The 25,985-nt window shown below is 43.6% G+C and overlaps 3 protein-coding genes across 12 annotated transcripts in view; all 3 read left to right on the forward strand.

The window, feature by feature from the left end:
• The window catches only part of LOC129864961 (neuron navigator 3-like), a 290,755-nt gene extending 283,463 nt beyond the window's left edge, over positions 1-7,292 (forward strand). For all 9 annotated transcript variants that reach the window (XM_055937305.1, XM_055937310.1, XM_055937306.1 and 6 more), the window contains 4 exons: positions 1,039-1,235; positions 1,754-1,872; positions 2,004-2,207; positions 4,608-7,292. In XM_055937305.1, coding sequence (XP_055793280.1) covers positions 1,039-1,235; positions 1,754-1,872; positions 2,004-2,207; positions 4,608-4,727 — 640 coding nt within the window. In that variant the 3' untranslated portion in view covers positions 4,728-7,292. The remainder of the gene's footprint in view (positions 1-1,038; positions 1,236-1,753; positions 1,873-2,003; positions 2,208-4,607) is intronic.
• A 4,365-nt stretch (positions 7,293-11,657) lies between these two features.
• LOC129864965 (zinc finger protein ZFP2-like) lies at positions 11,658-17,288 on the forward strand. 2 transcript variants are annotated; one of them, XM_055937319.1, is made up of 9 exons: positions 11,658-11,888; positions 12,114-12,724; positions 12,905-12,963; positions 13,517-13,719; positions 14,003-14,095; positions 14,544-14,639; positions 14,897-15,007; positions 15,371-15,494; positions 15,637-17,288. In XM_055937319.1, exons 3-9 carry the CDS (start codon positions 12,957-12,959, stop codon positions 17,097-17,099), a joined length of 2,097 nt encoding a protein of 698 aa, XP_055793294.1. In that variant the 5' UTR covers positions 11,658-11,888; positions 12,114-12,724; positions 12,905-12,956; the 3' UTR covers positions 17,100-17,288. The 2 variants fall into 2 exon arrangements, with proteins under 2 accessions (XP_055793294.1, XP_055793293.1); XM_055937318.1 differs by lacking the exons at positions 11,658-11,888; positions 12,114-12,724; positions 12,905-12,963 and adding an exon at positions 12,978-13,207.
• A 1,268-nt stretch (positions 17,289-18,556) lies between these two features.
• On the forward strand, positions 18,557-20,523 carry LOC129866043 (uncharacterized). The gene is made up of 4 exons (XM_055939175.1): positions 18,557-18,666; positions 18,803-18,840; positions 19,575-19,626; positions 19,753-20,523. Exons 1-4 carry the CDS (start codon positions 18,646-18,648, stop codon positions 20,521-20,523), a joined length of 882 nt encoding a protein of 293 aa, XP_055795150.1. The 5' UTR covers positions 18,557-18,645.
• Positions 20,524-25,985: the final 5,462 nt, after the last annotated feature.

Consider the following 25,985-nt stretch of genomic DNA (forward strand, 5'->3'; position numbering starts at 1 on the left):
ATGTAACTTAGTGGGCGACCTGACAAAATTCACATAGAAATATTTATTATAGATCTGTCATTCTAATTGAAAGTAAATTCTATATGAGCTATTTCTATGCTTCCCGTTAAGTTTAGTTTTTGCGTCTTTAACATTGGTTTTGTACACCAGCTTCAAACAGCTGACAATACAATATTTTTGGTTATGGAAAATATTTCACAGCGGTTTAGATGATACAATGATTCTCTACACTATACTTGCTGGTTTTGTTACATAAACTGAAATTAGAATTTTTCTAAACAGGCAATGGCGGAGTGATTTATGCATAGTGCATCTTAAACTTGGCTAATTAGCTTTGCTAATTTGACCTGATATAATTTTAGGCCTTACACACCTGGTCATTTTTTACGTGACATATTTGAGAAGATAATTACATGACTAATGTGGCAACAGATATATTTGTCATTGGGTGCATGCAAAATCACACTGACATTCATTGATTAACATTTTCATCACACTGTCACCATGGAAGGTACAGGAAACAGCCCAGCATTTCATAAAATGCCATGAGGCCAAATGTGGCACAACTTTCACGCTGATACTGGTCTTCCTGACTATGAGTCGGAATTACAATATTTAATGATCCAACCAGAGTGCAAGCCTCAGAACAAGCAGTCATCTTTATTATGACAACTGACAACAGAGCAGTTATCACCAATGGGGCTTTATTTGGGATACAGATTTCAAATATATGCCAAACATCCATCCCCCAAATGGCCCTTATCCTTGGGCCAAACTTGCGTGGAATTTCCCTAATGCTGAATTCCAAATCGACCTCTAGTGCCATTCTCTAGTCACTGATCTGAAAGAATTGGACCTAGGTATAAGAAACTTGATGCTTGATGTTTTCTTTCCATAGGTTGATTTGAATAACCACCACATCCAATCATTTCAGGTCTACCGGAATCATGTAGCAGTGTAGCCTCCAATTCCATCACAGCTGCTCCATAGAGTGTGATGTCATGCATGTTGTCTCGTCATCCTTTCCCCCGTCTCCAGGTGGGTGCTGTGTGCCAACCACACGGAGCCGGTCAAGGGTTTCCTGGGACGATTTCTGCGCAGGAAGCTGATCGAGACAGAGATCAACAGGAACATGCGCAGCAATGACCTCATCAAGGTCATCGACTGGATTCCCAAGACGTGGCAGCACCTCAACGGCTTCCTGGAGGCTCACAGCTCCTCAGACGTCACCATCGGTTAGACAATGCACGCACGCATGCCCACACACACACTGAGTTCACATATTTCTAAATGATCGTTTGAACATTGCACACATGACACTTAATAAGTGTATTTTGGTGTTGTGACTTTGGCTATGTGCTCAAACTGAAAGGCGCTACGTGGTCAATCAGACGTCTGCATTGGCGGCCGTGCAGCATTTACGGTGATAGGGGCTCTGCAGAAGTCAGGGCATTCATACTTCTTGCACTTCACTGAGCAGCACAGAGCTGTTAGAAGTTGTCAAGGAAGTGAATTTGTGTTTATACCGGACCTCCCGCGGCCACCTACCGTCAACCAATCATGTCAGTGCGGAGCTAGAGAGAGCCCTCCGCATTGTTACAACATTTGCGAGGCGCACGGCGATGCGGTACAGAGCTCCATTTGGCCTCTGCGTCACACCATCCGTACTGCGCCTCCGACCACATTTTCCAATCAAGCATGAATTGTCTCTGATCCCACAAAACACACTGAATGTGTTGTGTTCTGCCTACAGGTCCCAGGCTCTTCCTGTCCTGCCCCATGGATGCAGATGGCTCGCGGGTGTGGTTCACTGACCTATGGAACTACTCCCTGGTGCCTTACCTGCTGGAAGCCGTTAGAGAAGGGCTCCAGGTGGGTACAGACGGAGGTCAAAGGACACAAAGTAGAGGGGTACCGGTGTAGGGTGAAGTTGCCCCTGTCATCAGCATCAATGATTTCTCCTTTCGCTTAACTCGTTTCTCGTTTTGTGGCCACCATTACAGCTGTACGGCAAGAGGGCGGCGTGGGAGGACCCGTCTAAGTGGGTGAAGGACACCTACCCCTGGAGATCTGCCTCCTTGCAGCATGACAGCCAGGCCCTGCTCCAGTTACGGCCAGAGGACGTGGGCTATGACGGCTACAGCTCCTCCAAAGAGGGCGCCTCCTCCAAACAAGTGTCACAGAGTGACACGGAAGGAGACCCACTGGTAAGGAGAAATTAAAACAAAGTCCTGAAATGCTGAAAGAAGGTCCAGTATGGGGATTTCGCTCTCATGGTGAGCGAGTGTTGCACCTTTTCCTGTCCAATTACTTAATTTCCTTCTATCATGTTTCGGAGCATCGTTAAACATTATTGAACATTATTGAATTAAGTTTCCGCCCTGAGCCCTTCTATCAGCACTTCAGTTTTATAGTCCTAGGACTGAGCAAATCAAATCAAATGTATTTATATAGCCCTTCTTACATCAGCTGATATCTCAAAGCGCTGTACAGAAACCCAGCCTAAAACCCCAAACAGCAAGCAATGCAGGTGTAGAAGCACGGTGGCTAGGAAAAACTCCCTAGAAAGGCCAAAACCTAGGAAGAAACCTAGAGAGGAACCAGGCTATGAGGGGTGGCCAGTCCTCTTCTGGCTGTGCCGAGTGGAGATTATAACAGAATATGGCCAAGATGTTCAAATGTTCATAAATGACCAGCATGGTCAAATAATAATAATCACAGTAGTTGTCGAGGGTGGAACAAGTCAGCACCTCAGGAGTAAATGTCAGTTGGCTTTTCATAGCTGATCATTAAGAGTATCTCTACCGCTCCTGCTGTCTCTAGAGAGTTGAAAACAGCAGGTCTGGGACAGGTAGCACGTCCTGTGAACAGGTCAGGGTTCCATAGCCGCAGGCAGAACAGTTGAAACTGGAGCAGCAGCACGGCCAGGTGGACTGGAGACAGCAAGGAGTCATCATGCCAGGTAGTCCTGAGGCATGGTCCTAGGGCTCAGGTCCTCCGAGAGAGAGAAAGAAAGAAAGAGAGAAAGAGAGAATTAGAGAGAGCATACTTAAATTCACACAGGACACCGGATAAGACAGGAGAAGTACTCCAGATATAACAGGCACGTAGCCTCCCAACACATAAACTACTGCAGCATAAATACTGGAGGCTGAGACAGGAGGGGTCAGGAGACACTGTGGCCGCATCCGATGATACTCCCGGACAGGGCCAAACAGGCAGGATATAACCCCACCCACTTTGCCAAAGCACAGCCCCCACACCACTAGAGGGATATCTTCAACCACCAACTTACCATCCTGAGACAAGGCCGAGTATAGCCCACAAAGATCTCCGCCACGGCACAACCCAAGGGGGGGCCACTTCAGTGGTCCAGAAAATATAGACATATTGGTTAGAAAGCTAGCACAACACAATGATTCAGGGCGGCAGGTAGCCTAATGGTTAGAGAGTTGGGCCAGTAACCGAAAGGTTGCTAGATTGAATCCCCGAGCTGATAAGGTAAAAATCTGTCGTTCTGCCCCTGAACAAGGCAGTTAACCCACTGTTCCTAGGCCGTCATTGTTCTCAACTGATTTGCCTAGTTAAATAAAGCTTGAATAAAAAAAATAAAAAAACACGATGAAGACTGAAATCACAGGCATGTTCTAACTGATAGCTGATTCTAACTCTGAATGCTGATTTTAATGACCGTTTTATTTGTACAGTGATATGAAAATAGAGTCATATGAAAAGAGTTTGCTAAGAGTTTTACGTTTCCTGAAGCTAAGTGAAGTAACATGAAGGAGACCATGTTGGTGGACATAATAATAATAAATAATAAACAATAAAAAAAGAGACACAACAGTGAGTAAAGGTGGAAGCCAGTTTCCAAGGATACCAATAACAAACGTGACCGCAGATGACCTTGTCTTTTCAAAGAAGAAAAGACAAAGGGGGATTTAAACACACAACCCCCCCCATACACACACACACACACACACACACACACACACACACACACACAGCCCATTAAGCTCTGAAATGTCAGCAGCTCGTTATTCGGATGACTACACTTTAATTCCACTTTGTGCGTCGTGATAAACCGTGTGGCAGGCGATTCCTGGGGAGTTGAATAGGAATGGGCTTTATCTGTTGGCCACTTAATCCTCAACACATTACTGTGTAATCATCAGAGGAGGCCTGCACAGAGCTTCCCAGCCCTGGCCGCTCGCCTCCCTATAGGCCCACCAGGACCATTACAGGGAAAATGAAGACCGCTGTGCCCGGTGCTTTCCATATATGGTAGGAATGGGCCTCTCTGTTCCTCAGGGCCTTGAGGATCGGCTGGTTTTCATCTTTCTTTTAAAACCACGTCTGATGTAGACCTGAGGAACCAGGTGTGTGCACTTGTGTGCAATTAGGCACGATGCAAGTGGAAAAAGCAACTGACACTCGGGCCCCCTGGTGTCTATCTCTGATAAAGGACCACTGCAATATCACCTTAATGATAATACCCAGTCTAAGACCTTGTAGTTGTGATAGTGGACTCTGAATATCAATGTGGTGTTGGCTCTCTTTTTGTTTACCAGTCTTTTTATTGGTTGTTTGTTTTCTGTGTTTTCCAGATGAACATGCTAATGAGGCTGCAGGAGGCGGCCAACTACTCCAGCGCGCAGAGCTGCGACAGCGACAGCGCCAGTCACCATGACGACCAGCTGGACTCGTCGCTGGAGTCGGCGCTCTAGACGAGAGCTCGGAGAGGAGAACTCAGATGGAGTGATGGAGCGAAGCGTTTTTCAGTTTCAGCGTAGCGTCAGCGAGACGTGGCGGCTCGAACACTTCCAGGCACCCCACACATAAGACAGAGAGATGTGTGTAGTCAGGAGATGTCTGTTAGCGGGGTCGGGGGGAGTAAGCCCTCTGACAAAATGGAGTAGATTTTTGTGTATGGTGGTTGAGATACAGTCCTCCAGTTCTCCACTGAATGTGGCATCCCAAAATGCAGGCTGCACGTACACAGTGAGAGACAATTATGTCTGTGGTTCTACACCATAAAACTGGAATTGACATTATAGTTTTATTTATGTTGATTCACAGTTGTTGTATTAACTACGGATGTTTACAAGGGCCAAATTCTGGTTTCGTTTACTAAGGTGCTGAACAAAAAAAGGCACGTATCCCTCCCGTCAAACCCAGACCTCAGACGAGCCACATGGTGCTGGTCCCGTGCTCAAACCTGTCCCTAGTTTACAGGCAATGCCAAGACCCTCCATACACCACTCGCCAACAAGCACAAAAAGAGCATTGTGTGTCGTCCAACCAACTGCTACTGTGAAACAATGGGCAGTGCCAATGTTACCGTTTGATTTACTGCCAAGTGCACTGCGACGTGTGCGTCCACATCCACAGAGTCCTTTTAGGTTTTTCACACTGGCAGACCAGTTGTTCACCCTTTCCTTAAAAGATCAACAGCACTATACCAACAGATGGGTGATGAAGGGAGTGATGGCTCCTTCAATCCAAGGGCCAGGTCAAGAACAGTACATGCCTGATATTGGTGCTTTCTCAATGCAAAGCTCTGAGACAGGGGGTGTATTACTTCAGCCTTTGGCTCCCTGCTGACCATCCTGAGTGGATAGGAGATTGACAGGAATACACACTTCCTGACACACAACCATTCAAATGAAGTGGTCCCATATCGTCTCAGTGGGTGCTTTAATCTTAAAGGAGAGTTTTATAACTACTTTTAGGCCAAAATATCTCACAAATCCTGTCAAAAAGTATGTTGCCCAAAACCATCCACTTTTGTTTCTGACAGTAATATTGTACAAGCATAATGGCTGTTATACTGTATTTGCAAGTAGAACTGACCAATTGTATAAAAGTTCAAAGGGGTGGGCATTTTTTTAGTTGTTGCTTTTACCCAGTTGAGCTGGGTTCACTTGAACTGTCATGAGCACAACCCGACCCTTTTGATTTTTTAGCCTAAGGAGCATGTTTTAAGCTTTCTAGGGGGGAACATTTGAAGGAGACTTTTACTTTTACATAACAGCGTGTGGTAGGGACAGAAGCCATTTTGGATTTTGATTGTCCTTCCTCCATTAATGAGTGGGTTGGTTTTGCACAGTTAAAGTTGGGGTGTAAATAATAAAGTATAGCACAGTGAATCAGAGATGCATTCTTCCCTGTTGATGTTATATTACGCTTTAACTCGCTGAGAATTATTGTACGTTGCAAAAAAATACAAAATAGAAATGCAAAAACCAACAAGGTGTCAGAAACAGGTGTATGTCTTGTGGTGATTGGCTGTCTTGCCTATGCAGGAGGCATACGATGTACAGTATGATATTATTTTTTTTAACGCCGTATATTAATGTTCACTAAGTCATTGATTTGAGGAGCAAACCATTCAATTTATCAAGAAAAGCAAATCTGGTCATTGTCACAGATTTCCCTTTTGTGTATTCTCTGGAACTAGTATTTGGTGACACATCCCCCTATTCAAGAGGCGAAAATTCACTTCACAAAGCATTACACTGTAACATTTCTGAATATACTTTCATTCAGTCTTGTATTCACCGGTTTCAGTAGAATCCAATTTTCTTTGTCATCCCATTCTGAGGTACTATTTACCTGCTGTTGTGCTATTTACAATTCCAAATAACAGGTGCTACTGGTCAACTAAATCTATCAGATTCCATTTTCTGCAGAAAATGTTGTCACAACCTCAGGACAAGCTCTTGTTGTCATCACTTGTCTGTGACAAATGTATTTTTTATTTTGTTTTTGCACGCATCATTGTTGGTCTACGCCATCAGTCTGCATCTAAACTTAGAGCCTGACACACACACACACACACACACACACACACACACACACACACACACACACACACACACACACACACACACACACACACACACACACACACACACACACACACGGATTGTCGGTAAGACATAGCTCCCCTCCAACACAGCAGACATCTAGTCACTCCTCCCCGCTCCCCTAGGACACCATCAGTTGCCTAGTTAACCAGATGTTTTCACAACACAAACAGTGTACCATTATGTCATGGTGACGCCATAAAATTGCAATTACATCTTAGTTGAAAACATTGCATTTACTGCTTTGAGAGAAGAGTTTCTTTTTTGTTGAAACATTTGTCCTTAAATGTTTTATATTTTGTACATTTGTATGTAACATATTGTGTAAATAGACAGAGACAGCGATTTAAATCATCTGGAGGGATTTTGTAGTCTTTGTAAAGCCCTAATAAATGGTATTTGGTGTCACATGAGCAAACAATGCGTCCTGTTCTATCTCATGTCTCTGTTCATTTTTTCTCCACCATATCTTTCCTCTAGTACAGACTCGGAGATGTGCCCAATAGATTATGCCACTATAACCGATTACTGTGCCACTCCAGAACTTTGCCAACAAGTGTTTGTCTATCATTCAGCTTTGGCTTACCTATCCGTGTCAGTGAGCTACTGAATGAGCAATGGCCAACCCTGTGAGCCACTTCAGAACTCTGACCACAACTGCTCTTGATCAAATACACCATATTTGAAATTCTAAAAAGCTCACTTGTAAAGGAGTGTACGTTCACATTATGTTGCTAGTCCAACAAAAGCTGGCGTCAATGTTCGCTGAGAAAGATGTCAGCAACTCCAGTTCCAGTTGTGTTAAATGGCCAATTGTTATTAACAGGGGTTCCTTCAAATGTGCTTTAATTGATACAAAAAATAAAAAAATTCAACTTAGTTTCTGAAAGTACAGAAGAGGAATGATTAGTAATTATAATACAATATCAGGTATAAGCAATAATACAATATTACAATACATTTATATTATGAACTGCTATAATACTAAGCAGTTACATTGATAATGAGAGATTCTCAATTGTATCCTTCTTGCGTCCTCTCTCTTTGCCGCCTCCTCAAAACCCATTGGATGAGAAAGCCAGAGGTCCCGCCCCTCTGACCCTTTCTTCCATTGGGTTTTGAGAAGGGGGCGATGAGAGAGGACATGAGGAGAATGCAATTGAGAAAAGACCCTTGAGTTATATCTGCCAGTAGTTACATGGGGAAACCTGACGATTCATTGGAACCTGATTGGAAGGATTTGGGAAGAAGGGGGGTGTGAGTGAGGGTTGGAGGTCGGAAATGGCGGCGAGTAGTGCAGACGAAATGGAGAAAAGGTTGGTGAAACAACAGCTGTGCTGGAATGAGGACAATATGGGTGTCAGTTCTGATGCTATGGAGCGGGAGGATGAGGGTCAAGGACCGGAATGGTCGGTAGTGGAAAGACATAGGAAGAAGAGAGATCATGATACAGAGTAGTAGTGGATTTTCTAGTAAAGAAAGCATAAAGTCATGGTAGGAAGCAAGAGTAATGAAGTGTTGGAGTGGAAATGGTGATGGTGTTTGATGAGACCACAGGGCCTCACCTACACCCTATCTGACGAACTAATGACGTAGAGAAAGAGGAAGGTGAGGTGAAATCAGCTCGGCTCATTGGAAATGGTAGATTGTAAATATTGTGTGGTAGTCCGGCTCAGCAAGAGAAGATACTGGAAATGGAAAAGCTTAATGGAAAGAAGATGAAAAGCCATGCCCCTGGTGTTTATGCTAGATTGAGGGGAGTCATCACTGGGGTCCCAATATCTATGTCCACAGATGATAATTAAAGACAATGTGAAGGCAGGCAGAGTGACTGAGGCCAAAACGTTGTTCAGTAGGAAAGAGGGTCAAAGAAGTGAAAGCTTATTAATGATGTCTTGCCAGGAAAAGTACAGATAGGATTCCTTAGTTTTAATGTTAGAGAATTTGTCCCATATGCACTGCAGTGTTTTAAATGCCAAAGAATGGGACATGTAACTGCTCATTGTAAAGGAAAGAAAAGATGTGCCAAGTGTGGATGGGTACATGATTACCGTGAAAACAATGTGAAGGTTAAGTACCGTAATTGTGGCGGAGAACACGGTGCAGCATTTGGTGGATGCCAGTTACAGTGAAAGGAGGATCAGTCATGATGTTTCATATTCAGAGGCAGGTTCTGATGGATCTTACATGGATGTATGTGTAGTGAGTGGACCTACTGTCAGACTGATGGATCTTACATGGATGTACCTGTAGTGAGTGGACCTACTGTCAGACTGATGGATCTTACATGGATGTACCTGTAGTAAGTGGACCTACTGTCAGACTGATGGATCTTACATGGATGTACCTGTAGTAAGTGGACCTACTGTCAGACTGATGGATCTTACATGGATGTACCTGTAGTAAGTGGACCTACTGTCAGACTGATGGATCTTACATGGATGTACATGTAGTAAGTGGACCTACTGTCAGACTGATGTATCTTACATGGATGTATGTGTAGTGAGTGGACCTACTGTCAGACTGATGGATCTTACATGGATGTATGTGTAGTAAGTGGACCTACTGTCTGGGCTGGTGTTTCTGTTGGTGCTGGCATGGTTTGGAAGCTTGTTCAGAAATCTTGTGCTCATTAATGTGTGGTGTCAAAGGACACTTTGATAATGAGTAAAGTTGACTTCAAAGCTTTTATTGGTAAGGTTATCAATACGACTCGGGTTGTGGAAAGCAGAAATACCAGGTTGAAGGTTATTGTGGAGACGGCAAAAGAGATTTTGGTGGTAATAGATGTTACTGTTGAACTGGTTGTTGACATGCTGAACAATCCTAAGGGTGGAGTGATTCAGCATGATATAACGTTTAATGGGTTTGGGGAGGGGGGAGGGTGTGGTAGAAGTTAGTGATTTATTTTGCTTTGAATTTTATTTTCATGGTAGTACAGACTTGGGCAGATCATGATTGATTGTACATTCCAGCACAGTAGGTGGCGACATGCACTTTAAACGTTTGTTTGCGGACCGCCATGATATCATAGAAGAAGAAGAAGAAGAAGAAGAAGAAGAAGAAGAAGAAGAAGAAGAAGAAGAAGAAGAAGAAGAAGAAGAAGAAGAAGAAGAAGAAGAAGAAGAAGAAGAAGAAGAAGAAGAAGAAGAAGAAGAAGAAGAAGAAGAAGAAGAAGAAGAAACTGTACTATAAGCTCCACTAGGTGGAGGGGGAGGAGGACGGACACCTCAGCGGAAATGGAGTCCCTAGAGAAAGCAAGAACAAGATAGTTGTCAGGAGTAGTGCAGTATTACCATAAGGAGACGTATACTTGGAAAACGGAGGAGGGATGGAGGGAAAAACAGAGGGAGAGGAGGTCTAAGAGAGAGAGGGAAGAAGAGGGTGAGCTTGAGTCGGATAAAAATAGTGGGGAAAAGGGAGATGATTTGTTAAAGAATGGTAGAAAGTGTAAGCAGAGGGAGCTGAAGACAGGAGGAGAAATGGAAGCGAATGAGGGTGAAGTATCGGAGGTGGTAGGTGTGGTGAAGTTATCGGAGACCGAGGTATGCACCGAGGATCAGGAAAAAGATGAGTTTATGACAATAGGAGTGAAGTTTATGGAAAAAGTGGACTCTTGCCTTTTGGCTGATCCATTTGTGGTTTCACAGTGGGTGAAAAAAAGAGTTGGGTAATGTGGAATTAGTGAGGGTAACCAGAAGTGGTCTAGTGATAATTGTTTGTGTTTCTGTTGGTCAGAGGGAGAACGCACTCAGAGTAAAACGAATAGGGGCAAGAAAAGTGAATTGTTTCGCTCTCAAGAAAAGTGCACCAATGAAAGGAGTGATAACTGGGGTAGCAGTAAATATAAAAGTTGATCAGCTGAGGGGAAAGATTCTTGGTGTATGTGATGCTCGTCGTTCGATGCGATGCAGACAGGGTGGCGAGAGTGGGGAAACAGACTAGTCATTGTCTGTTCTTTTGAGTTTTGAAGTTGAGTCTTTGCCCGACAAAGTGAAGTTAGGATATATAAGTTATCCTGTACGAGTGTATGTGCCGAATACATTACAATGTTACAGGTGTCAAGCTTATGGACATGTGGCAGCAGTGTGTAGGAGGGGGGGGGGGGGGGGGGTCCAAGGTGTGAGAAGTGTGCAGAAGGGCATGAGACAAAGGAATGTGTAGTATTGAGGAAAGTAGTGGTATGTGTTAATTGTAGGGGTACACATGGAGCTGGGGTCAGAAATGTCCCGTGCGAGAGAGGCAGGTTGAGGTTTCTAGGGTTAGAGTAGTACAGACGTTGTCATATGCTGAGGCAGTGAAGAAAGTAGAGGAAGATGGGTTAAGAGGGAGGAGTGGTGAGAGTAGTAGAGATATAACAGTACATAGGGATAGGCCGCAAAGGGATATAAGTTTCAGTAAGATTGGATTTTTAGCATTTATAGCAATGGTTATCAACTGTACTGCAGGGATGGAATGGAAGTCGCATAAAATGGAGGTTGTGGTGGCAGCTGCAGAGTGGTATTTGGGTGTGCGAGACTTGACATCAGAAGAGTTACAGGATGTGTTAAGTGGTGATGTCCCATCCTTTCAGGATGATGGCATGAGGTAGGAATAAATACATTTAATTAGTGGAGTAGGGTGGTGTTCATTTAATTATTTTTTTAATGTGTGAGTGTAATTTAGATGGTAAGGTATTTATTTAGTACATTTTTATTTTTAAGCAAAGTACAAGGAAGTTGTACTCCAATCTAGTAGGTGGCGTTAATGCAACAAATTGGATGCCAACCGCCGTTAAACATCGAAGAAGAAGCCACTAGTTGGAGGCAAAGAGTAAGAAATGGACAGGGCTACGATAGCACTGGGGCGGTGCTCTTCATCCACACACTTCCTGAAAATGGGCTCGGAAGAGAGTTTGGACACGAAAGGAGCTTTGGTATCTTTACCAAAACACTCATACTGGTTTGACTTTTGGCTGTTTGTGATGTTTGACATCGCATTTTTCCTCGTTATGTATTTCATAGTTCCCTAGCTAAAATGGTAAGTTTGAGTACTACTGCAATACCACAGATAGCTAGCTACAAATGAGACTTGCTAGCTATGGTGGCTAAGGAAGTGAGAGTGCCAGTAAAGTTTGTTGTGTTTGGGCGCACCCTGTGTATGTTAAAGTTAGTTAATTTATCATATTAAAAAAATATATACAAATACCACTTTTTTAAATCTGGTTGCGATGATTAATGATGTGTTGAATTGTATCCCTTGCAGGAGTGACTTGGAATTCTACACTTGAAATGCTGCCCCCTTTAACCATGACCCCCTGTTGGCTGAAATGATCGATCTTTAAAAAGGAGTGTTTACACCACTGAGGTATAAGGTTTACACGCCTCGACCAGATTGGTGTTCAAATTATATTGGATGAATTCCTTTGTTAGGCCTATGTTTTGTTTTTAACTGCCCACATTTTGGCATTATGTGGAATATTTGTCAGTATGTCCAGAAAATAGCAAAATTGTGAGACCATAACATTTGAAGATACCTGTTGTTGAAATCAAGACAATGATTTGTGGCAGTCTGACTATTTAAAATGTGAAACTCAACTTCAAGACAACACCTCATTCTGGATAAAAGTGACTGCTAAATGACTGCAACGTCACAAGAACTGCAGGTTAACATGATGTAGCTAGTGGAATAAAGTGTGCTCTCTCTAAAATGTGTATTTCTGATTTGGATATGAGACAAATGAGAGAAGGCGACTTGATTGAGCCACCTAAACATGATGATTGGAACAAGATTACAGCAATAAGTGGGAAGAGATGTATTCCCGGTCTCTTGAACAAAGATCCTACTGAAACTGCATTGGCATAAACCAGAGATCTGTAAGTCTGTTGTCTGGAATAAAAGTGATGTACACTGATATAAACTTATGTAAATTCCTAAATAAACATGTTTTTTTGGTCACATTCTCAGATGTGCGTAGGGGAATCATATTTACTAATAATTTTGACAGTATGTTTTATACAAATATATAGTTTGTTTTTGTATCTGTGTTTTTGTAGTTGCACAGTAAATAAAGACAGCTGGAAGTTTACACCAGAGTCGTGCCAATGAATGGTCGGTAGGTGGCAGTATAAGCGCCTTTTCCCATTGAAGGACCAGAGAGGAAGAAAACTTTCCCGGAAGATAAAAAAGAAGAGGAAGAACGCTAGCCTGCCAGATAGTGGATAAGCTAAACTAGTATACTCCCAAATGTCTTTCTGGGTTTAATATAAACCAAACTAGTTAATTAAAGTTATAAGTCACAACTCAATTATCCATAATGATGGAAATCTGTGTCACGACAAAACCAGTGGAGAATGCAGGTTCGTTTAAAACAAGTACCTAGCTAACGTTGGCTAGCTAGCAACTTGCGGCTACTGTTAGTTGTAGCAAAGATACAGACTGTCTAGGGTGGACCAGCCACTGGGGTAGACTAGCTACTAGAAGATGGATCGAATAGATAAAATAGTTGGGCCACTGATTCACATTTTAGCTACATCTTTATTTGCTAGCGTCTACTCAAGTTATGCGACAATGTAACGTTATGCCTCCTAACCCGCACTACCAATAATTATTGTCCAAAAATTGTGTCGTCTCTCTCACCAAACTCAATGACCAATTTTTGCCCGTAGATATCTTCCTCCCGTTATCCTCTTTGCGCCTGTTGATACCACCTCTGAGGCTACTCTCTGCGGCCATGTGGCAAGTAGCGCAACGAAGAGATGTCATGGATTATGAGAAACTAGAGGAGTTCGTCGGCCTTGTGACAGCGACAGTTCCAGACCTGTTGAATGAGAAACAGAGAGCCAAGCTTCTTCTGCGGCTGCGAACAAGGGTTAGTAGCGAATACAGTTAAGCATGTTGTTTTTGTAAACTGGAACCCCTAACAGCAGTAGTTTGGACAGTGTGTTTAGAGCCATCTGTGATTAAAACGGTCTTTATCTTGCGGTTTATGTAGCTGCTGATTAGTTAGGTTCTGTCCGTTTTCCTGATTGCATGGGGGTTGTCCATGGTCCTGATCAGTTGGGTTCTATTGTCCTGATTGCTCAGGTTCTGTCGGTGGTCATCATTTGTTGGGTGCTGTTGTCTACTTCCTTGAATACTGTTATTCCTTTCAGGTGATACTAGAGTTGTGTTCTGCTGATCATACAGCTGATATCCAGATCATCCAACCCCACCTGGACAGAATTCGCCCCCCTGGACACACAGGGGTAAGTAATGATACTCTGTGGAGGACAACTGTTCAATTTGGCCTGGGATCATATGTATCAAACTTCTCAGAGGAGGAGTGCTGATCTAGGATCAGGTCCCCTCTGTCCTTGTAATCCTTTTCATTGTGATGTAAAAGGCTAAACTGATCCTAAATCAGCTTACTTTGAGATGCTTGATGTATATGGCCCCTGGTCTTTATGGAACCGCCTTTGCCATTCCTATCATTTGAAATGTGCTTATTTAAATCAATTATTTGCCTAGGATAAGAGAATTAAAACATTGACATATTGAATAAGCAACCGTCAGATCCTTTGCACCAATTAGCTTGCGCTAATTTCCAGTGCTTGCTCCTATATTTTAAGGACTGCAGTGTTGCTCCCTATTATTTTCAGTGGTGGGTGACGGTGGTTTACTGTTCCCTTATCACTGAGAAGTTCTATTTCACAGAGTGGAGATGCTGAGGTGGATGCAGAAGAGGCCATCTTCCTGGAGCTCATCCAGACTTTGCTGAAAGACCAAGCGGAGAGAGAACACTTCTTCCAGGTCAGTCTGCCTCCATCATATGTTAATGTCTCTCTCTAGCTTCCTGGTTCTGTTTAGTTACCAAAGACAATATTTACAGTCCTTGGAATTATATTGCCCCGGAGGGAAGTTTCCCATAGGTACAGATCTAGGATCAGCTTCCCCGCCCCCAATCTAACCTTGACCACCAGTGGGGTAAATGCAGAACTGACCCAAGATTAGCATCTAGGGTCAACTTCACCCTACGCCAATTATATCCCCATCTATCTTGATTCCAGGAGGTGTTTCCGACAGAGTACGGCGCCAGCTATGACACAGATATGCAACTACTTGTGTGGGAATTCCTTTCTAAACTGGAGAAGATACTGCCAGTACCAGACCTTGGACAGGTACCACAAAGTAACACCTCACTAGGTCACCTTCAGCTGGGTTCAAGTCACCTTCTGTTATTGTATTGGGAAAATCCTGCAGTGCTGACCGTGATGGCAACATTTAGACTGGTTAAGTTATAGGAGGGTAATATCTTCTGTATCTTATTAGGAGAAGATATCCCAGCTGTACTGTCACTTTCTGCACATAACCTCTGCCTTATAGCCACTCTGGGGCCACGCTGTTAGCTGAGGTGCTAGCCAGCGGCTTCTCTGGTTTTCTTGAAATGGGCCTAGCATTTTGTAACGTTCCCCGGTGTGAAAAAAAACATGTAAACTTTCCAGCATATTGTCACTCACTTGTTTGCATCTCTGCTCCTATAGACTGTGTCATGGCTCAGTTCTGCTCCCTCTGTCCTGGAGGAGTGTTTGCAGGCCCTCTCTCAACCTGAGGACCTGAAATCCCTGCTGCAACACCACACATGTCTTGAAAACTTGGGCACTCAGAGTAAGGAGGAAATATTGAATGTCTTTCTCTGTTACTACATATAATAAATGTGGAGACTGTGGTATGCCCTGTAAAAACAACCACCTAATGCTTGTTCTGCCTCTCACATTATTAGTCTCCTTTTCCCATTGTATTCCTTCAGGTCACACCGTTGAGATGTCTTCACAGGTCTTTGCCTGTTCCCAGTGCCCATTCTTCCACATGCAGGAATCCTACCTCCTCCAGCACATTGAGCGAAATCACCCAGAGGAGTACAGCAAGCTCCAGAAAACTGAAGAGAACCCAGCGCTTCCCAGGAAAAAGTTACCCCGTCCTGAATTCCCCAAGCCTTTCCCTATCCACGTAAGCTCTGAACCCGGTGCTCACACATGCCACGAGTGTGGAAAGACTTTCACTCGCTCGTCAGACGTGACCAGGCACCAGCGCATTCACACAGGGGAGCGTCCGTACACCTGCAAGGAGTGCGACAAGGGTTTCAAAAACTCCTGGGATCTGACGAGGCATCAGCGGATTCACACCGGGGAACGCCCATATATCTGCCCTCAATGTGGCAAGGGGTTCACCCAACTGGGCCTACTGTCCCTGCACTTCACCAGAACGCCTTGTGGCCAGAGTGCTGATCCCCCACTACAGTCCACAGAGCAGCAGGAGGAGCCAAACGACAAAGGGAGTGGTCAGTACAAGTGTCAGAAATGTGGGGCTAGCTTTGACACCGTACTAGAGCGGCTGAAGCATAGGCAAACCCACGTGGTGAATCGCCATTACAAGTGTTCCCAGTGCGAGAAGATCTACGGCCGCCCGTCTGACCTGAGGAGACATCAGATGAAGCACACCGGAGAGAGACCCTTCCCCTGCGCAGAGTGCGGCAAGGGCTTCACTCACGTGTGGCTGCTGAACAAGCACCGGCAAATCCACACCAAGGAGCGGCCGTACCCGTGCCCGGAGTGCGGCAAGAGTTTCACCCAGTTACAGATACTGAACAGACACCAACTGATTCACAACGGGCAGAGGCCTTTCCAGTGCTCCTTCTGCGAGAAAAGCTTTACTCAGCTCGCGGGTCTGACAAGACATGAGAGGATTCATACAGGGGAGAGGCCATACCTCTGCACCGTCTGTCAGAAGACCTTCTTAACACATGGGGAGCTGGTAAGACACCAACGCAGCCACAGCGACTTCAGACCGTTCTCTTGCTCTCAGTGTCCCAAGAGCTTCAAAACCAAGCGTGCACAGAGTGAACACATGAATACCCACACAGGGGAGCGACCGTTCTCTTGCGCACACTGTGGGAAGGAGTTTGCCAAGTCTACTTCACTCATAAGACACAACCTGATGCACACAGGGGAGAGACCGCATCAGTGCGCTCAGTGTGGCAAGACCTTCCTGACCTCTGGGGAGCTGCTCCTCCACAGGCGAATACACACAGGGGAGCGGCCATACCCGTGCTCGGTCTGTGAACGGAGGTTTAGGTGTTCGTCAGACCTGACCATGCATCTGCGGACACACACAGGAGAGCGCCCATACTCCTGTATGTTGTGTAAAAAGTGCTTCTCCACCTCAACGCGTCTCAAAAGGCACCTGCGCACTCACATAGGGAAAGGTGTCTAATCATGGCGAGAACCTAAGAAAATATATTAAGAAAGTATATTAATTTATTTTCCAAATCATGTTTATGGACTGCATTACTGAAAAGTATGAGGACAAAATATATGCATTTTACTCAAACTCAGCCTTACAACATGCCTCTATTAAAAAATACAATTATGCCTTTAATTCACATTAAACATTTTATTTTAACACTTGGTGTGGAATTTTTCTTGGCTCAATACTTGTATTTCCCTGTTAACATTCCAACACAAATGTTGTACACACACATTTTCCAACAGTAGACCTGTTAGATCTGCCCATAAACTAGTCAACTGAAAAACAATATGGTGCTCCCTCTCTGATCAGATGGCTTTTCTGTTTCGTTAGGAAGTACTGCACCAAGCAAGATTGGTGTGAAATAATTATAGGTGTAAAGATATCCCTTTTGAGGTTAAAGCAACAGTCATGCGAGACATTTAGAAATAAGCAACCAATGATTTAAATGATCATTGGGCACAATGGTAAGGTATGGTTAGGTAATTATCATTTGAGGTTGAGTTGACAAAATTAAATTGTAAAACTACACAAATATGCTTTCTGATATACTAAGGCTTTTTCTGATAATGGCATATACCATATCAAGGATGAACATGTATTTAAATGTTTTATTTAGAATGCTTAGGTCATCCGTCTTTTAATCTAAGAAAATACTATGGTTCATTATGAAGTATTTTATTACAACTGAACTTTTCTTAATAAAGTATACCATTTATCATCGGCGGGGGGTTATCGTGTCGTTCACTACAAACCGTCACGCAGCGTAAACGTTAAACCTAACTGAACACACCCCTGGAGTCTAACGAGCTACTGACACCTACTGGTGGAGATCGAGTCGTGTCTGGCGACAAAATTCAGGTGATGATCAACATCTCGCCTGTAAACTTTACAACTGACAACAAAACAATGTTCTACAAAATCCCTTTCTCTTTTATGATTGTGTCAAAACATAATGTAGCTAGCTATTCATGGGTTGCACCGTTGCCGCATCATATTGATGTCCAACTGATGCTCTGTCTTTCTGAACTGGGGCTAATGACATTGCTAAAGTAGATAACATTTGTAGAAAACAAAATTGGCATCATTATGTCAAGTTTACTTGAGAAATGGCAATGTTGGCATCATGAGCTAGCAAAGTTCGGCAGAAAAAGCTAGCAGTGCTAACGTTAAGCTAACTAAATGTCGATGCTCTCCCCACAATCGTAGCTAGCTAGCTGAAGTTATATTCCATATAAAGTCAATCTGGCGACATTACAATGATGACAAAAGCTTGTCCTACTAATTATTTTACTCCTTTTTAAAATGTCATTGTGTTTCCAAGCCACGGTAATGCACTTCATACAATATCTTCATCAACACCAAGACCACATGAAATAGAATGCTCAGCTGGGCATCAGTCGAATAAAACGAATGTTCAAAACAATATTGTATGACGATACATCATGTTATGACACGACATTTGCCGTGGTTAACTGTGTTCCATTTGTTTTGAATCTAAGCAACTGCTACAATGCCGAAGAGAGGGAGAAAGGTATGTCGATTGGTAGACTATATTTGTAAAGGCTACAAAACAAGAATTTATTGCCGGATAAATTACTGTAGAAGTCGTGTTTCAAACGGTGTTAACTTGAGTTTGTGTGTATTTGTTTATTTTAACATGGAACTAGAAGAAGAGGTCAACCCCTGTAACCATTGAGAACGCCAGGTGAAATTACATTAGAAAATTGAGGCCCACATAAATCCTATTTAATTATAATATGTAATTCTATATTTAGGCCTATATACATTTTCTTCCCACAGAAAATAATCTAATGAATTATCTAATAGTATCATTCATGTCACATGAAACCCCAGCCATGGTAAAGGAAGTTTCTAATGAACACCAACAGAGTGAAGCAGAGACAAGTCAGTCTTTGTGGAATTCAGCTATGACTACATTGATTCGCCCAAAGTCAATACTTGTAAAAATATATATATATTATGAAATGCTTACCTTGTACCTATGTTTGTCCTCAATAGTTGCGTGCCTTTCTTTGTTTGCTGAAATCCTTACTTTTTCAATAAACGTTAATCAAATACAACCACCTGCTGTTTCCTTAAGATTCAATTGGCACATGCTCATGTTCACTGAGTTGCCATCTTAGAGCAACAGCAATGAGCAAACAGTCAGTGGTTGTATTTCATTAACATTTATTGGAAAGGTATGGATTTCAGCAAATAAAGGCACGCAACTACAGAGGACAAACATAGGTATAAGGTAAGCATTTCATTATTTACATTTTTTGAAGAATTGACCTTGGGCGAATTGATGTTGTCAGAGCTGAATTCCACAAAGACTTCTCCACAAAGCCTGTTCATCAGAAACTTCCTTCACCATAGAGGGGAGTTTAGTCAGCTAACACATAGCTGACTAATACATATATGGTCAAATATCTGCAGGAACAATGAGACGACACCTGACTCGATACGCCGTTACGCAGGAAAAATTGTGGTGAGCCATCAATTGTGAACTATACCTTTGCTCTGTATGTGGTTTCACTGTAAAAAAAAACATTTGCCTTGACTTGTATTAATAAACCTGCATAATTTTAAACATACATCTTTCATTTATTTGTAGGAATACATTGCCCAGTCAACCACTGCTTTCTCTCAGGAAGATGTTTCCGGTGTTGGCCTACATAACATCTTGGGGAAGACGGTAGAGGGCCTTCTCCAAAAAGTGTGCGGAGGTGTCTCAAGCATCCTGAACAAATATTTGTATGGGGCGGGGGTGTTGTCTGATGCGGTGATCCCAGTAAATCTCTTGCCTGTAACTCCAAATGGGGACAATCAGAAAATGGAAAAAAGATGGCAGGACTGCACTGAGGAAGACTGTGAACTGATAATTATCCGACTGACAGGGACTGTAATTATCACCATGTTGGATAGTGTTATGGAGAGTTGCACTATGGACCCCACACACAGTTCATTCTTAGAAGAACTGGGGCTCACCATAGAAATGGTAAAGATCATACGTGAAGTAGCAGAATGTGCAGCAAACGCCACAAGTAATGATTTCAGTCAGTTCACAGTCGGAGGAGTTCCTCTCTTTCAGAGACCACTGAGCAATCTCTCCTCTGGGCCCAGTCAACCAGCACCCCCCCAAAATGCCTTGCCAACATCCACTGTTCCCGCACCTGTCTCAAAGGTGAGCTCAGCCAGTCCCAGATCTACTGACTCAGGGTCCTCACAAGTCAGGAAGCCAAGACAATCAACAGAAGGAGTTCAGAGACTCTCCGAAAGGCAGCAGGACCCAGGGGAGGAGATTACATCTCTAGTGATTGAAACTATTCTACGGTCAGTAGCGGATTTAGCCAGGCATGGACTTCTGCCAAGCTGCACCCAGTAGACTGGATGCCCCCTTTTTATGGAGCTGATGCAGAAAACAAACATGTGAAGCCAATTCATAAAAACATTCATTAAACAAATATGTTGTTAAAAGGTGAGTCAGCAGTTTGTTTCTATGGCAACAAAAACATGAAATAAAGTCAAATGTACTACTGTTTCTTTTTTTATATGAAAGCCTTATGAAGGGATTTAACACAGAACGTTATGTTAAAAGATGAATGTCAGTTACAGAGTCAAGTACTGAATGTGAAATGGCAGTGCAGATATCATGATATGATATTTTCCAACAGAACAATGTTGAACAAGACTCCATCCAAGAATACATTCAGATCACCAGATGGTGTTCTACTCTAGAATAATAGCATTGATTATAGCAAGCACGTTTTAAAACAAAGAAAAGGTGTAGAAGTTACATGCCTGAGTTTCTCAATATGTGTTTTTGATTTTCAATATTCAGGAGTTGCATATTCCTTTCCTTTGGGCCAATGGTGGGGAGTAAGCTATGCATTGGAACCAAACTCAGGGCTCACCAGCCATACAATCATTAATGCAGTTTGAGTCTGTACCCATGAAATACATGTCAAGATGCTAACACTGGAAAGGTCTTGTTCAGCGGACACAATGTGTAATATTTCCCTGTATATAGTCAACAGGTTCAGGTATTTAAAGTCCCCCCCCCCCCCCCCCCAACACACACACACACATTAAAGCCATGTATGCGAAGCAAATAGGCTACAATACGTATGCACACACACATACAGGAAAATAACATCAAAGTCGCAATTGCAACACTGTTGCACATGGAGCCTGGTATGGCCTGTACATATGAGCCAGTGGACAGCGCCTAGTGCTGAAAACGTAAACGCGCTGTAGTCAAAATGTTTTGATTTGGACATTTGGCATCTGACGTAGCTAGCTAAAGTCTTTTACTAACGCGTCGAATACTTGAACACAAACAATCATCAACTTGTTGCTTGCTAAAAGAAACAGCAAAAATAGTAGCTTGCTAGCTGCCGATGTTTGCTTGATATCGTTTAACTCTAGCGTTTCGTCGTTTGTTTGAGGGACGCTGTGATTGATATTGACAAAGTTACAAAGGAGGTAAATTATCTTGAGTTATGAGTTGTTTGCTGTTTTTTTTATGAAATACATTTTCCACTACAACTGCGTTGCTAATTTATCTAGCAACGTAACATAGCTGACGTTAGTTGCTGACAATGCAGCATGTTAATTAAAAAAATGTAATTCTTTGACAACTATTTAGGTGATGTTAATGTGTAGTAAACGCAGTCAATACTGAACCATACATGTTTCCTTACAGCTGGCAGAGAAAGCCATTAGGGAAGCTGTGCACACAGTTCTGGCAGATGGATGCCATGGGGAGTTTTCAAGCCTAAGAATAATGGAGCTGAAATGCATTGATATGTCTAAGACACCTAAAGCCCAATCAACCTTGGAGTCCATTCAGCTGCCCAAAGACAGTGATGACAGCTTGAAATCAGGATCCTGTGAGGACTCCCTGATTGCTGAACATCATGCTGACCAAGTTGACGCCATCAAGGCATCTCTGAACACTGAAATCCACTCAGTGGTTACTACGGCCACAGTGGTCTATGGTCAACCCGAGGCACTGTCCAATGAGGTGCTTCTGGGCACTGAAGGTAATGGAGATGATGCTGACCATGCTGTGGTGGGTTCTCTGACTCCAGACGATGACCTGGCATTGGTAGAAGGGCTGGAACCTGGGTGGCACACTGCCCTGGTACTGATGGAGACCTTGGTGAATCCTGGCAATGACCCTGACCTGGCTGTGTCTGACTCCAGTGAAGTGTCTCTGATCACTGGTGACCTGCCAGTGGTGGACTCAGCTGTGGACTCCAGAGGGCAGCAGAGGGCAGAGGATGACTTACAAAGCACTGACCAGCTGCTAACGAGGTCCTGTGCAGACTGTGTGACCACAGAGAAGCACTATGCTGTACCCTTTGAGGACTCTTTGAACTCTGACAAGGAAATCTCACTCACCATTAAAGACCATGATGACCGACCTGCAGTAGACTTTAGCAGAGATTCTGTGAGCTCGTCTGACCAGTCTTTGTCCCTTGTTGCCACTGCTCTTGGATCTATAGTCACTATTGACTCTTTCAATAAGGCTCTGTTGGTTTCCAATACGTTGGACCAAGGCAAAGATAACCCTATTGACCAGCCTGTAGTGAAGTCTCAGACCACTGAAAATCGAATTAACCCCACGTTGGTGTCAGAGTCCATTCAACCTCTCATCAATGAAATCCTGGAAGATAACATTATCTCAGCCCCTGATGACAGAACTCTGTTCACTACAGACCATGTAGGATCAAGTGAGATTGAAATATTTATATCTAGAATGCACTTAGGCTGTGTTATCACCTGTCACGATGACCAGTGTTTGGAGTCAGACAGTAAGGATGACATGGTTGACCCTTTGTCTCACACCAGTCATAGCCATCATCTGTGCGAGTCAGTCATGAGGCCCAAAGGTCAAGTCCAACTCAGTGGACATACTTGGTCACCCTCTTATGAGACTGACGACTGCCATCGCTATGCTCAAGACCACAACATGATGGAATACAAATTCAAATACAGCTGGGACCTAAAGTCTGCATGGGTTTCTGTGCCACACTACATTTTGACGAGAGGGGAGAGTGTGACCAAAAGGATGGATGGAGAGGAGAAGTATGGAGAAAAGGAATGGGAGAAGTGCTCCTCACAGTGTGACAGGAACTCTCTGATTGGTGAGTATTGTGATAATGATGTAGTTGATTATATTTCAAGACATATTTTGACCAGAGGAAAGGGGTAGCCTATGTTTCCATGTTACTACAAAGTAGATTAAATAGATTCAATTGAATCCAACATTTTAATTATTGTGATTCTTAGTGTAAGGTCAGATTACAGGTATGTATTGATTGGATTTAAATTTCCCCTCTCGCTCTTTAGAGCATAATGGACAGTGGAGGATAGCCAGAGCAGTAGAGGCAGACACTGAAGAAATCATTCCCAAGCCGTACATGAGAGACTTACTTATGTACGATGGATTCAACCAGCTAAATGAGGAGAGAGTGGGAAATCAGCTGGTCCTCTCCTCTCTCTCAAAGGCTCTCAATGAAGTTAAGAAGGACAAAGCTTTTTGGAGGTCATTGAGAGAGGGGATCAATAAATTAATGAGGGAAAACGAGAGAATTAAAGTTGAGATGAAGAAGAAAGACATGAGGAACTTTAACAGTCCCAAAGAGCGAAGGGCAGAGAGAAAGAGGGAAAGGAGGAGGGAGCGAGAGCGAGAGAGGAACTGTGATGTGACCACATGGATGCCCTCCCGGTCCGGACTGGAAAGTTCCATTATAGGACTCCGTCCCAGGCCTCCGTCCCGGCCACTGCTCAGAGAACCAGTCTTAGCCAGAACCAGCTTCAGCCGCACCGACGCCAGAACGATAGAGGTTAGGGAGATGATCCTGCAAAGGAGCCGAATTGCCTACAAGATCAAGTGCCTGCAACGCCAGAAAACGGCTGCTGAGGGGTTGACACTGACTGAGGGAGGTGGAGGGCCTGAGGATGGGGGTGACATAGAGACAGTGATGGACATTACAGGGCAAAGTAAGAAAGCCTCAAAGGGCAAGGGGTCAAAGGGCAAAGAGAGTGGAGGAGGGGAAGGTAGTGACTGGGCCAAATTAGGTCTGGAGGAAATTGTGGAGACAGATGACAGGAATAAAGAGAAGAGAACCAAAGTGCGGACAGGACAGAGAAGTAAGGACAGGCGAAGAGAGGAACGAGAGAGACAAAGATGTAGTAAGGAAACAGATTTGATCTCAGACGAATTAGCAAGAATGGACATAGAAAAAATAGATGGACATAAAGAGGATGAGACGGTGAGCAAGATCTCTGAGGAAAAGATTTCTAACAACTGTTGTGTAGAGACAAATGAGGGAGAAAAAGATGATAGAAAACAGATGAAAGAAAAGACAAACAGAACAAATGTACCTACTGATGAGGGAGTGATGAGCAAAGCATCATGGGAAAGAGAAGAGGCTGGAGAGGAGAATGCTAAGACATTTCAAGAGCGCTTAAAAGTCCAGGGTAAGAGCATAACATTCAAGTTAATGATAAGTATAATGTGTCATAAATCAAATCAAATTTTATTTGTCACAACAGGTGTAGGTAGACCTTACAGTGAAATGCTTACTTACAAGCCCTTAACCAACAGTGCAGTTTTAAGAAAATACCAACACAAAAAAGATAAGAGATAAGAAAAACAAATATTTAAGGAACAGCAGTAAATAACAATAGCGGGGCTAAATACAGGGTGTACCAGTTCAGAGTCAATGTGTCAATGTGCAGGGGCACTGGTGTCAAGGTAATTGGGGTAATTATGTACATGCAGGTAGGGTTATTAAAGTGGCTATGCATAGATAATAACAGAGAGTAGCAGCAGCATAGGGGGGGTGGCAAATAGTCTGGGTAGCTATTTGATTAGCTGTTCAGGAGTCTTATGGCTTGGGGGTAAATGCTGTTTAGAAGCCTCTTGGACCTAGACATGGCGCTCCGGTACCGCTTGCCGTACGGTAGCAGAGAGAACAGTCTATGACTAGGGTGGCTGGAGTCTTTGACAATTTTTAGGGTCTTCCTCTGGGAGCGTCCCATCAGGAAGTATAGGATCCAGTTGCAGGTGTATAGTCCCAGGGTCCATAGCTTAGTGATGAGCTTTGAGAGCACTATGGTGTTGAACGCTGAGCTGTAGTCAATGAATAGCATTCTGACATAGGCGTTCCTTTTATCCAGGTGGGAAATGGCAGTGTGGATTGCAATAGAGATTGCATCATCTGTGGATCTGTTGGTGCGGTATGCAAATTGGAGTGGGTCTACGGTTTCTGGGATAATGGTGTTGATGTGAGTCATTACCAGCCTTTCAAAGCATTTCATGGCTACAGACGAGGGTCAGTAGTCATTTAGGCAGGTTACCTTAGTGTTCTTGGGCACAGGGACTATGGTGGTCTGCTTGAAACATGTTGGTATTACAGACTCAGTCAGGGACAGGTTGAAAATATCAGTGAAGACACTTGCCAGTTGGTCAGCGCATGCTCGGAGTACACGTCCTGGGTATCCATCTGGCCCTGCGGCCTTGTGAATGTTGACCTGTTTAAAGGTCTTACTCACATTGGCTATGGAGAGCGTGATCCCACAGTCGTCCGGAACAGCTGATGCTGTCATGCATGTTTCAGTGTTACTTGCCTCGAAGCGACCTTAGAAGTTATTTAGCTTGTCTGGTAGGCTCGTGTCACTGGGCAGCTCTCGGTTGTGCTTCCCTTTGTAGTCTGTAATAGTTTGCAAGCCCTGCCACATCCAACAAGCATCGGAGCCGATCTAGTACGATTAGATCTTAGTCCTGTATTGACGCTTAGGCTGTTTGATGGTTCGTCTGAGGTCAGAGCGGGA

The sequence above is a fragment of the Salvelinus fontinalis genome, chromosome 11 (assembly GCF_029448725.1).
Source record: "Salvelinus fontinalis isolate EN_2023a chromosome 11, ASM2944872v1, whole genome shotgun sequence".
Classification (NCBI taxonomy): Eukaryota; Metazoa; Chordata; class Actinopteri; order Salmoniformes; family Salmonidae; genus Salvelinus; species Salvelinus fontinalis.

Coding starts and splice junctions, on each gene's coding strand:
- LOC129864965 (XM_055937318.1), top strand. CDS start 13,165: ATGATGGAAATCTGTGTCACGACAAAACCAGTGGAGAATGCAG. Junction 13,720..14,002: donor TTCTGCGGCTGCGAACAAGG/GTTAGTAGCGAA, acceptor TATTCCTTTCAG/GTGATACTAGAGTTGTGTTC. Junction 14,640..14,896: donor AGAGAGAACACTTCTTCCAG/GTCAGTCTGCCT, acceptor TCTTGATTCCAG/GAGGTGTTTCCGACAGAGTA.
- LOC129866043 (XM_055939175.1), top strand. CDS start 18,646: ATGCCGAAGAGAGGGAGAAAG. Junction 18,841..19,574: donor GTAACCATTGAGAACGCCAG/GTGAAATTACAT, acceptor AAATATCTGCAG/GAACAATGAGACGACACCTG. Junction 19,627..19,752: donor GTTACGCAGGAAAAATTGTG/GTGAGCCATCAA, acceptor ATTTATTTGTAG/GAATACATTGCCCAGTCAAC.